The sequence below is a fragment of the Epargyreus clarus genome, unplaced genomic scaffold, assembly GCF_041222505.1.
Source record: "Epargyreus clarus isolate Ecla_fem2 unplaced genomic scaffold, WU_Ecla_fem_2.2 ptg000005l, whole genome shotgun sequence".
Classification (NCBI taxonomy): Eukaryota; Metazoa; Arthropoda; class Insecta; order Lepidoptera; family Hesperiidae; genus Epargyreus; species Epargyreus clarus.
The window spans coordinates 5067243-5081011 of NW_027332213.1; the positions used below are offsets into that span (position 1 = coordinate 5067243).

The 13769-nt window shown below is 34.0% G+C and overlaps 1 protein-coding gene across 1 annotated transcript in view; it reads right to left on the reverse strand.

Moving 5' to 3' along the window:
- Positions 1–13769, reverse strand: part of LOC140757978 (suppressor of lurcher protein 1) — an 88631-nt gene that overhangs the window by 23376 nt on the left and 51486 nt on the right. The window contains exon 4 of the mRNA XM_073093905.1: positions 12115–12292. Within this exon, the coding sequence (XP_072950006.1) occupies positions 12115–12292 (178 nt within the window). The remainder of the gene's footprint in view (positions 1–12114; positions 12293–13769) is intronic.

The following is a 13769-nucleotide window of genomic DNA, read 5'->3' on the forward strand; positions in this document are numbered from 1 at the left end:
CTAATTACCTGTCGCAAGAGACGATTAGCGGGTACGTGCAAGAGGTCACGGAGGCATTAAATCACCCTCATGTGACAAAAAAAATTATAAAATTTCCATGTTTGCCTGAAGATAGACAGCGTACCACACAAAAGTCAGTATTTAACAATTTATTTATACCATCTACATTTTAGGGATACATGTAATTTTAATTTGAATAACCTTTTGAATTACTTTTAGTTTCTACAACACAAGTATGGCTTCCCGGGTGTCTTAGGAAGCATTGATGGCTCCCATTTCAAAATAAAAAAACCCAAAAGGAACGAGGAACACCTTTATTTCTGTAGGAAACATTATCACTCCATTAATGTGCAAGTAGTAAGTATAGGCATTAATATGAAATTTATATAGCAAGTGACTAAATTGAAACATACAAGTTTTTGTTTTGCCAGGTTTCGGATCATGAGGGCAGAATATTATATGTCAATCCCAAATTTGGTGGAGCAAGTCATGATGCCTTCATATGGAATAATAGCACCATTAATACATTTATGCAATCTTTACACCGGAATGGCGAATCGGTTTGGCTTTTAGGTAAAGCGATATATGTTAATAAGTAGGTCAGGTTTCAGTTATTATGCTTATTAATAATTTCGATTCCATTAATTTTTACAGGTGACTCTGCGTACCCTCAAAGACCATGGCTCATGACGCCCTACATAAACCCAACACCACATTCTTCTCAAGAATCATTTAATGCAATACACAGCAAGACAAGAGTCATAGTTGAAAATACATTTGGACGACTCAAAAACAGATGGAGATGTCTGCATAAAGACAGAGTATTGCACTACAAGCCAGACAAATGTGCAAAAATCATTGTTGCATGTTCAGTGTTACATAATATTGCACTAGACTTTAAAGACTTCCTGTCTGATGAAGAAATACTTGGTAGTTGTTAAATTCCTTGTAATATATATATTTTTTGTATGAAATCAATTTTAATTTTTAAAAGGTACATAATAAAATATTTTGTTTTCAGAAACTCCAGTCATTGCTGTGCCTTCATTGGATCCACAGCAGGCAGAAGATGACATGCTGTTCCTGGGTCGCCAGATACGCGACAGGCTGGCTACCAGGCTACACGCAGCAACCACATAGTTTTTTTTTTACTTATTCTTCTTTCTCCTACATATAGATAAGATACCTTCCGAAGCAGTGGTAGAATAAAAAAGTATGAACTGCAACCCGGCACTTTCATTTCCAACCTTATCATCATTATTGCTTTGTAAGACATTAGTTTTATACAATAGGTGCTATGTGTAATAAATACACATTTTTTAAAAATGCATAGGAATGTAGAATATTAATAAAAATACGGTTCTCTCGTAACTATATATATATTTATTAAAGATTTTTTAATTTGAAAAAACACAATTGTTAAAGTTTTTTTAAAGGAAATAATGTTATAATAACATTAATAGAAACGTTAACCAAATTTATATATATAAAATTCAAACACTACAATTTTCTGTGGCCGTCAGAATGGCCGGTCATTACCCATATTATAACATCGAAATAATTACTAAATTACTATTTCGATGTCTAAACGCCTGTATGATGTAGTTTAAAAACGAATTATGTATTTAATTTCGTATTTGTTCATTTAATTTAACAGGCGTTTAGACATCAATATATTTATCCTCGCTGCGCTCGTGACGTGACTATTGTGACGTGCTTGTCCTCATTATATTATATCCAGTTTTTTTTGTTGATAATACGATGCCTTCTCGTTCAAACAGTTTTTTCTTTTATTATTTTTGACAGTTACAAACTTCGCAATGAAACTTTGTATTTGAATTTTTTTTTTAAGGCGGCAACATAAACCTTATAGGGCTCGAACACAAAACTGCGATGCGACGCGATGCGAATTCGCAACGCAGAAAATTGCGATGCGAATTGCTGCGATGCGATATCGTGCGGCGTAGCGTCTCTCAGGGTGACCAACAACAACAACCACTGTGCGATGCGAATCAATTCGCAAGTTCTTGCGATGCGTCGAGGGAGCTCGCAGATTTTTGCGATGCGACGTCGTATCGCAGTTTTGTGTACGAACCCTTAGTCCAAATATTTATTTAAAGTGTTATATTGTTTTTTATATTAAAATATTCATTTTTAAATTATTTAAATTTGCAAATGTGTTTTTGTAAATATTTGTTATATAATTAATCAATAATATTTTGGCATAATGTTCATATAATGTGGTACAACATTTGACGCGGTACAAGTAATACTCAAAACATAAAATTAAATGTCTAAATTGACAGAATGGCGCTTTATGTTTTGTCTCACTTTTTTGCGAACATTTGAGGGAGACAAAAAGTTCAAGGTCACTTGAGCACTTACTTTTGTTATGTTTACTCAGTGGTGCGTTTTTGACAAATCATTCTACTGAATCTAACGGAACAGAAGAATGGATTGAGCATACATAACGTAAACATTTGCGTTGTTTTGAAAACTCCTGGTAGGGGTACTGTACAAAAATGACTTTTTTGTATTTGTTTACGTATTTGCCCATACATTTCCAATCAGCGCCCCTAGCGGACTGCATCAGAACTAATTGGAAATGTATGGGAAATACGTAAACATATACAAAAACAATCATTTTTGTAAAAACGTAGAAACTCATACTAAGGGTACCATTAAAGGTAGAGAATGACGCAGTTGTGCTGCCGTAATTGAAACGCCAATATCTGAACTATCTTGAAATTTATATAATTGTTTACACTTAACGACTCTTAAAGATGCCTTATTTTTTGAGATTAAGAGGGTCTCTTAAATTTAGTATGTTTTGGCGCCGCTAAACGTCTTGATTTCAGTCTTTCAACATGCCTCTTTTACAACTTTTTGAACTAACTGAGAATACTAATATGTACTTTCAAACTTTCTGTGGACAGATCACGTGAACGTGGTTGGCATACTTACTCTTCCTAAAGTATTAGAAATGTATACTAAAAGATATTTGATATTTGTAAAACCTCGAGTATCCTTCGTTACAATCAATGGCGTTTCACGAAAGGTTATCCGGCGGTATCACAAATCAAAAAGAAAGACGAGGTCTTGCACACGATTTCGTCATATAGCATTTTTAATTGTGACATTTGTAAAGGTAAATCCAGAGAATTAGTTATAGGCCAAAGATTAATCTTGGATTTAAGTAACTAATCGCAATGATAGATTTCAGGATTGTTATAACCTAAACTTTGTATTTCATATCAAAGAAATTATTTTTTAAGTCATTTGACAACAGCTTACGTATTATTTTTTCCAAGCCTTTAAAACAAAATTATTCAAGCGTTATTCTTCTTCGTGAACGCAATCCGCGTGATTCGTTAGTACTTATAAATGCAAACAAACAAAAATGTATGTGCTTCAATATATTGTTCGTTAGGCTGAGTCTATCTTGGTTTGTCTGAGGAAATAATAGTAAAGGATACACCGTTTCAAGTATATCAAGTAACAATTATTTGTAATCTCTGAGCGCTTTCCTCTCGTCAGTTTTGAGAAAAGTGCTGAGAAGAGAAGCTTGGATATCGTTTATTTAGCCTGAAGAATTATTTATGGGCTCTGGAATTAATTTGTGAAGGAGATGGATTTTTAAAAGCATCCATATTACAACGACCTAGATGAAATTTAAATTCAAGTTACTTAATGTAAATGTAAGTAGTTCTATCTTATAATGATAGTTTAGTGCAATATTGCGTTATTAGTAGATGATCCACGTAGCTCGGACGCTAGTATACTAGTTCGAAAGTTCCGAGTTAAACCACGGCAAGTTAGATGTTTGAAGGTGGTAGAACCCTTTGTGCGGCAGAAGCCACTTACCATCAGGTGGATTGCATACCCGTCTGCTACTCCTATATTATAAAAAAAATAGATATTGAAATAAATTATTTAATTCATTGTTAGTGATCATTATTTAGATACACTGCTGCGAATTCCCCTCTTGTCATAATGACAACAGTTTACGGTACGCTTAAAATACTTTTGGTTACATTAAAATATACTTTAAACCCATTTTTGGTGGGAAATAAACAATTTTCTGAGCTTTATTCTATTATGGGAAATACCGCCGCAACACCCATTTCTGGTGTAAAGCAATTCTTGCGTATCGGTGTGAATATGTGGATGCTGGCTTACATTATGAGGAGACCTATAGATTAGTAAAGATTACTTGCTCCTAAAAAGAAAATGTAACCTCTTGACAATTGTAACTGTCATCTATTTTCGTGTTTGAAAAATATTAAAAAATGTAGTTTTTAGATAATTTACGAATTAAACGATATTTCTTCGCACTTTTTCTTCGATTTCGTGTCTTAACTGCGCATGTCGGCATTGTTCCGTGTAAATTACACTATGACAGCCATTAAACGGCTGACAGAATTGTCAGCCGTTTAAGTCATTTAATGGCTTCTTTCAATTACAAGGCGGTGAGATATCTATACTTATCTATGAGGAGACCATATCAGTAGTACATATGTAACCAACCACTATTCTAAACGGAGTTGGTTACAAATGGTTCGAAGGTTAGAACCCTTTGTGGTTCGACTCCGGCGGCACCACCGTCACACGTATTTCTGCCTGACAACAGTAGTGTTAAGCGCTGCTGTGTTCTGCTTTGAAGGCTAAGGGAGACATACTATTCCGAGGCGTTCCAGCTTAGTCCTCAGGGGTAGCGGCGCTTCTGTGTCCATGGACATGGACGGCAGTATCCACTTAACATCAAGTGGACTGCATGCTCGTTTGCTACTCATGTATTATAAATTAAAAATATGTTCATGGTATGCAGTGATCACTTACCATCAGGTAGACTTTATGCTGCATGTTAGCACCTTTAATCTTATAAAAAATACTGACGATTAAGGGTACAAAAATATGAACCATCAATTTTTCAATAAGCATGACGTACAAAAAGTATATACCTTTGTTTTGTATGCAGAGCTTCGCATTTATTGATCTAAATGGACGTTAATAAATTCTGAATACGCGTTATATTTTTTATTCACTGCGGTCGTTATTCGAGCGGTTGTAACTTTTTTCTTGTTTCCCAATTTTACAACATCATTTTTAGAACACGAACGTTAAATTTGGGGTTTTGACGCAACGATTTCGGACTGTGTTGTTTATTGCCTCGATTTTTTATTTATTTCTCTAACAACAAATAAACACTATTGTATGTGTTCAGATAACAAATAGATTTTTTGTTACGGCTCTTCAGGGGGCTGATCAAATACCTCGAAACTTACGTAGGTATACGTTACTTTTTCATTCTGATTTTTTTTTACAAGATTGGGTTATAAAATGACCATGCAGTACACTTAATGTTAAGTAGTCACTGCCGCGCTATATGTTCTACTTGAAGCTGAACACAGATACGTTGCTACTGAGGTTGCTGGGAGGATTAATATGGTCGTTTCATATGTAAGTCACCCGTCATCCAAACGTCACGTCCGGGTAGAAATGTGACAGTATAAGAGAGTGAGATTGATGACTTTTTTATTTGATGAACTTTTAATATTAATTCCGACAGACAAAAAGTACATAATAGGAGTCGTCTTGATTATTTATATTTTATTAAAAGATAATTTTATAAGGAATTCATTTACTCTTTATTCTTTCGCTTCTACGGCATGGGTTTGAATAAGATATGAGGTGTAACAGATTTCGTTTCCCTTTAAATATTAAATTCACTATTTGAGTATTTATGAGAAATCAGTGCGCGCTACAAGAAGCGTCCTCAAAGGAAAAATACAGGAGGCATATAAAATGAGATATACATTAAAAAAGATTGCAAAATTCCGGAGTACTTTTTTGGGATTCAAAATAAAAAGTAACGCCACTACAGTATACGTATATTTTGTCGTGTCGCCTTATCTCATTTCGATATTAAAATTTTTATTAACCTAGAGACCGGTTTTTGTAAGAATAAATATTTTTGAATTCTCATGTATGTAAAAATGTATATGGGGACGGTGTGAACAAAAAAGGTTAATAAAAATAAATATTTACGTATATGATACAAACGAAACAAACGCTATATAATTTTCATTAAAAAACTGTTTTATATCTACAGCTGAGAAAGGCGCAATCGTTTTAGTATTTTGGGCTCGAACACAAAACTGCGATGCGACGCGATGCGAATTCGCAACGCAGAAAATTGCGATGCGAATTGCTGCGATGCGATATCGTGCGGCGTAGCGTCTCTCAGGGTGACCAACAACAACAACCACTGTGCGATGCGAATCAATTCGCAAGTTCTTGCGACGCGTCGAGGGAGCTCGCAGATTTTTGCGATGCGACGTCGCATCGCAGTTTTGTGTACGAACCCTTAAACATTAATAAAGCTTTCTATTCACGGTTAGAGTTTATATTTTGGCAAAGTGTCGCGGGACTAATAGGTGGTCTAAAAAGAAAAAAGCCGATACACCAGGCAATGCTTCTTTCCTGGGAGCAATTTATGGCAACAATAGCGGTCCGGGACAGAGACAAAGTGCAAGCAAACAAAGGATACATCGTAAGTGCTTCCCTTCAATATTAGGACCACTACGATCAATAAATATGAGAGGCTACACTATGCAATACCTAATAATGGACCACAGAGTAATTTATGCCAACGATAGCACTTTCGGACACAAAGTGCAAATAAATAATGGATAGTAAGTTGCTTCCCTTACATATTAGCTTCCTACTATACTGCCCATAAATACGTCAGAGGCTACGGCTGAAATGACCAAAAGCTTTCTATGTAAATATAGACTACACTTTGCAATGCTTGTAATAATAAGTCAAGTTATTTCTGGCTACGATAGCATTTCGAGGCAGAAAAAAGCAAGGAAATAAAGATCAATTTGTAAGCAACTTCCAAAAGGAAAGAGGTTATATATTTGTCGAGTATATTTTTTAAGTTACCTATCTATATATGGCAGTGGAGGTGGAGTATCAAGATACACCCTGACATAAATAATTAATCTGTATCCAAATTGTAAAAAACAATATGATACGCCACACTATGTTGCGCTAGAGTTAATCTCTATGATTGGATTATTCTCCAACGCTATGTAATTTACAGCAATGATAGTACTTCAGAACGAGACAAACAAGGTTTTAGTTATGTATACAAATGTATCAATCTATACTAATATTATAAAGAGGTAAAGTTTTTAACTTTGTTTGTTTGTTTTTTAGAAAAATGAAGGTGGTAGAATCCTTTGTGGTTCGACTCCGGTGGCACCACCGCCACACCTATTTTTACCTAATAACAGTAGTGTTAGGCGCTGCTGTTCTGTTTTGAAGGGCGTGGTAACAGAAACTGACTTTTCTGAGGCGTTCCAGCTTAGTCCTCAGGGGTAGCGGCGCATGTGTGGCCGACCTCAGATAGGGATATCTAATCCTATCTGGGGTTGATTACAGATGTCCATGGGCGGCAGTAGTCACTTACCATCAGGTGGACTGCATGCTCGTCTGCTACTCCTATATAATAAAAAAAAATGCACATGTATATCAACACAGCGGATATTGAGAAAGATGTGATGCTTTACCGCGTGCGCTGAATCCCAACGAAGTTGTTACGGGTCGGCTAGTGTATCAACAAATTAAAAGGCTATTTGTGTTGTTGTTTCTCATCTATTTTTCAAAAAACAGATATTTTAAGTACAGCTACACTATGCAATACCATTGATGGTAAAGTATGTTGAAGAAAATACTTATATAATGACAGCAATATCACCCGGGACAGCTATAAGAACAAGTTAACGAAAAATTAATTAAGGAAGGGTTATACTTACGCCACACCTATAACCTTAACCTTAGGCCTTTTAAAAACGATTTCTTAAGTTATAGTCTGACACAGATTCTACTTAAACGCAACGAATTCATCAAAGTCGCAATCACGTTACCTCAAAATAGATATCCAAATTCATCTTCTGCCCGAGTATCGTCCCCGGTATCTGCATAACAGACCGGTAGTACAGACAAACTTTCTCGTAATTACGTTCAACGAGGCAACCAAAATGTAATGAAGAATACGCTATGAAATACCTTTTCCGCCGAAGCGTGCCGCAATTTACGGCATCAGTAGCGTACGGGGACAGAGACACACGATGAGAAAACAAAAGATAGTTTGTGAAAGGCGTCGCTACCCTGGGTTCTCGAATATTAATTATGATATTGTCACTTATCGAGAAAATAGTATTGTTTTTAATATTTTAAGTTAGTGGTCGCTGCCCTGTATGGATATCAGTTATCCACCGATTACATATGCATTGTCTCTGCTGAGGATTACAAAGGGCTATACTCCCCTTCTTTTATTCTCTAAATTCTACTCATTTTAAAGACTTTATCCCCAGCTACATCAACAAAATTAAATGAAATAATTTATTAAATAGATGTAGCAACATAATTAGTAAATTTTACACATTACATGATGTAAGAACAGTAATTCACAATAATAATATAATAATACCATAAGCAACACGAACTAGGCCGGAACCGGAATTTGTTGCGCACCATTACGGAATAATCAAAACAGATTTTTTCATTAACATCGCCTCATATATTGTATACACTCTTTATATTAAATTAAATACTTCTATTACCAATATACTATTATATAAATTACCGTTTAAACATTTAACCATTTATGTTTTCGTGAAGTAAATTTATTGTGAGTTTTATTAGTACGGGAATAGATGAACGCCGTGTAGGAAACATTAATTTTCTTGTAATTGGCTTACGATCTGACGTGAATTGGGCCATTCGGGGGAAGATTTTTGCTCTTAATGATTCAATTGGTTTAATTGTTTTCCGCTTTTCTCTTTTCGGCTTTCCAGCGATAGTTTAATGTGAATTGAACTTTGGAAGTGTAATTTATTTCAGCTGTACACAAGTTCAATATGAAACGGAATTGTTCATGATTAGGTTAAAAGTTTAAATATAATAATATATTTAAATTCTTTGAATAGAGGATGAAATCCAGTTTGAAGTGAAAATAATTACTGACGATATGAAACTGAAGTACGGATTTTTAGACTGTTTTTTCATACTTATGTGGCTTATTTATATGTTTATAACTATCGACATGAATGTTGTGCCACCGGAAACTAAACCTCTATAAAATTGTAAACATGTCAAGGTTTATATCATTCGATATTTGTATCCACATTTCATATTTGATATCCCATATTTCATTCACTTCAAATCTGTTATAATGAACTCTTCATAACGAAGACGATATTTTATACGAGTAAAATCCGACCTTATGTTACAAGAGAGATATAATATTAAATAACATTCACAATTATTACCATCATTACAATCTCATTACTTATCTATAGTACCCCGGAAAGTATCCTGCCAGAATGTACAGCTTTGAAGACAGAGAATCTAATCGTAATATCTGAGATCATCGTAATGGACTAATCTAAAGTTTAAGTTATTTTTCGAATGTATGTAGGTATATCGAATTCTTTACGGAAACAGCTTGATGCATTAATATTTGAGATTCCTCTTAGTAACACGAGTAACATTGAATATTGAATATTTCAAAATTTTTTTTTTCAGTACAGCGTATCGACTCATTTACATCGGGTTTTGTGTATTAATAAACCTGTGAATTGTGTTATTTAAAAAATGATTATATGAATCAGATGTGACTTACTTATGTCCTATTGTCAGACATCGATCACATTTGACGACACTGTCCCGGCTCTAATTTATATTTCAAAGTAATCTTCCAACATGTCTTTTTGATGTCTTTAAACAATCATTTCCAATGTAAATAAAATGGTTCCATTAAATTCATGACATAGCAGACGATACGAAGCAAATGTTTACAATTTATGATAAAATACAGGATAAACATCTTTTAATATCGAATAAATTATTCCGATATTTGAATCTCATCTTTCTCATCTCAACGACATTTCAATTTGCGTTGTAATTTCAATTCCAATCCTGAATCAAGGATTCAATATTCGAAAAATAATTTCAATATTTATGTTCCTATAAATGTAATTTTGTTTTTAAAATGTACATTATTTAAATCACAGAAACCGCAATTTATTTTATAAATTTATTTACATAAATGAATTAATAAAATAAATTGCGGTCTCTGTCGTAATTTAAAATAATTTATCCTTGTATAAATTACTAATTATGCTTTAACGCGATATGGTAATTCAAATTTGTTAATATTGTCTCTATGCAAGTTTTTAAATGGCTTAATTGGTTTTTATTGCACTTTTATGTCAGAGGACATGGTCTACGTATATTTCAAGATATCTTAGGTTTTGCTTAAAAAAAATAGACAAACCATAATATTAGTTTATTTCTTTTTTTATGATTTTTTTGTATATTCCCAAAATAAAGTTACGTGAACCGTGTGAGATATATTACAAAAATAATGTAAAAGTTCAACAACCCACGATTAATGCCGGTCCAAAAAGGCAATCCTACAGTAATTATCACAGTAAAAATTGTTAGAAAAACATACGTTTAGGCAACGAATAAGCACAAAGCAATAATGAAAATTGCACATAAAGCAGGCCTTTATACTGTAAAAGAAACTGTTTGCTCTTTGTAGGAAAAATGCACAGCAAAAGGGTTAAAACGTTTGACTTTGCAATTATAACAGTGCAAAGTTTCCGCTCCCGTTTTAATCTTTAGTAAGTAATTATGCATAATCAAATCCGACGCTTGTAGCTTAAGCGCTTGTAGAAGCTCATTGGAACTGACATTTTAGGGTTGAATTCAATAAGATGCACGCTAGTGGCTTTAATAATGAGTTCATTTAAGTGTTTATTTCTACTTCCATACATAATAATAATGCTAGCGTAAATTATTTAAAAGTTTACTTTGCTCTTTATATTTTAACACACACTAATGTAGGTAGAGAGATATATAGTAGAAAATATAAGATAAAAAACAACATACAATTTCAAAGTAATTAATACGTAAATTATATACATTTATGATTTTTCGTATACAATGTTATAATATTTAATGGAATCCTACTACTACTAAATAAACTTTACTTATCTTAAATAACTGATGATTATTAATTCTTAAGTAACGGCTGGTACCATCTTAAATTTAAGCATTTTAAATATAAATATTGTGAGCACAAAGATGAAATTGGTTGAGGCATCGTTCACATGTAAATGAAGTTTATAGCGTAGTATACAATGGATGTCCTGACATCAATTGTTTTATCACCCTCTATGGGTACGAACGTTATGGAAATTTTATGCCTTTAGGCTACACGATATTCTTTATAAGAAAAACAATAAATAATCCTTCGATTTATCCCGTCTTTATTGAAAAGTAAAAATAACAACTTACAAATACTATTGTTTGTAAAACCATCATCGCGTTAATCACCACAGCCGATCTGTGCCCATCAGTGGGACATGAAAACGATTGCAGCCATCCAACAACCTTTATACCAGGTTTACCGACTCGTCGAGTAGAGACGAATAGGCGCGAGTACGAATTAATTAATTACACAAATTAGATGTAGGTACTTGGCACTCGCCACTACATACACTAAACACATAATCAGAAAAAAGAGTTGAAACAGAATAAATACAAAATTAGGAAACCACACATAAGTAGATAAAAATGATTCTAAATATATTATGAAAGTAGATCAAGTTACTCACAAGCTTGTATTGGCCTCCAAATTATACGAATATTTTCAAGAAAAACATCGTTGAGCTATAGAATATATTGGAATGATATTATTGACATCCTTTGAAACGGTAAAAGAAATTATAAATGAAGTCGGTATACATATATAGATATACTTACCTTGAAATATTTCAGACAGTGTGTTTCAAAATGTGTTTGTATTTATATTTGGTAGCCTCTATACTTCTATATGTTTTATATGCTGAGCACAGGTCTCGTAAGAAGTTTTAGGCCAGAGACTACCAATCAAATTGTGCATTAGTAGACTTCACGCAATTTTTAGTACATTTTCTAACTGAATTTAGGTAAATTTCTACAATGTGTACAGTTTCTAGACCTTACCTTTAGGTTAAATTGATAGCTACCAAACTTCATAAAAAATTGACTTACTCCAGGTGCTCCTTATAGATGTCGAAGTCAGTGAACACGAGTTCCACGATCTGATGCGGTTCAGCCATGAAGGTGTAGAGGAGGCAGGTGGACCGAGGGTAGGGTCGCGGGTAGTCCGGGCTGCTGAAGGTACCCCGCTCTTTCCCATGGGTTGATGTGAAGCGGATGCAGGTACAACCTGGGAATGAGTAAAAAAATATACGAATGACTACAGACAATAATAAAAAAGTTGACAACATTTGACCCTCATAGTGATAACAAAATATTTATTGACTATTAATCCAATTTATTCAAGAGTTCAAATTATTCAAGAGTGAGATATTGGCGAGCTATGACAGATCATCAGACGTATCGATGAACATATGTAAGTTGAATACATTTGATAATAAAATCCGCGATCTAAAGGTTGGTAGAACCCTTTGAGATTCTCTCTGGAGACCCTACCGTATCTATTTCTGCCTAATAAAAGCAGTGTTAAGCGCTGCTGTATTCTCTGGTTTTCATTGCGTGGTAAGGAAGGTGAACTTATCCGAGGCACTAACATAGTTCTCAACGACAGCAACGTACCTGAGACCAAAGGTTTTAATCATCGGGTGAATTGCATGGTCATTTGCTATTTCTAAACTTAAAAAAAGAAAAAAAAAAACGCAATCATTTAACAAGAACAAAGAGGTATTTAACGGTACTGTAAAAAAAGTATTTAAAGACCGGAATACACCCGAAACACTTCAATCGTTTGTATTTTTCTGATTTGCAGAACAATACAATTCATCACGATAAAATTTAACGCGTGGAAATAACGCCGTATAACAGTCGGGTAAAAAGATGAGTGGAAAATGCCGCTCAATGCGGTTTCGTCCACATGAATATTTTATGCAAAAATCTTCAGCAATACTGTCCTTTTTCCATACCAAATTCCTAAACTGCGGACGTAATAAACGGCGCATGAATATCAGGCCAATGATGGGTAGAGATATTTTTGCAAGAAAATATTATAATCGTTCGTAAAACTATTACAGGGTTTGTTTGTTGAATACATTTTATGAAAAACAAAGTTTTATACAGTAAGAATGTATTTTTTTGTTGTAAAATAACTAGAAAATAAACAAAGATATATTTCACGAGAAATTCTTATTTAATACATGTAGCATATGTGATTGGTTCATATCTAATATCCTTAATGTTTTCTTTTTCGAATGAGTAAAAGAGCCCGCAGAGTCACCATCGTCGTGATTGGTCGACTATAGCTAGATCACGTAACTTCACGACACGATACGTCATCTGAAGCATTACCATGAGTTGGCATAGAAACGCCTCTATAGAAATGGTAAATAGAAAACTATTGTCATTTTGCTAGTGAATAACATAACTACTATCGTTACGGTATTTCTTGACAACGTCTGTCAAATTAATGACTCATGGGACCGAATTTGTATGGCAATAGATCATAATGACATTCGCTAGTGATTTGATTTCGATAGGTTTTTTACGTATCGAGTTACGTCACTACGGATTTTAGTTCTACGAGTAACCACCAGAGGCGCTGTACAATTTTTCATACATTTATTTTACGCATTCGCTAGCGAGTAATACTTTTGTAAACTCATGGTAGTCCTACTGACTACCCCCGGTTATTAATACACATCTATCCATTT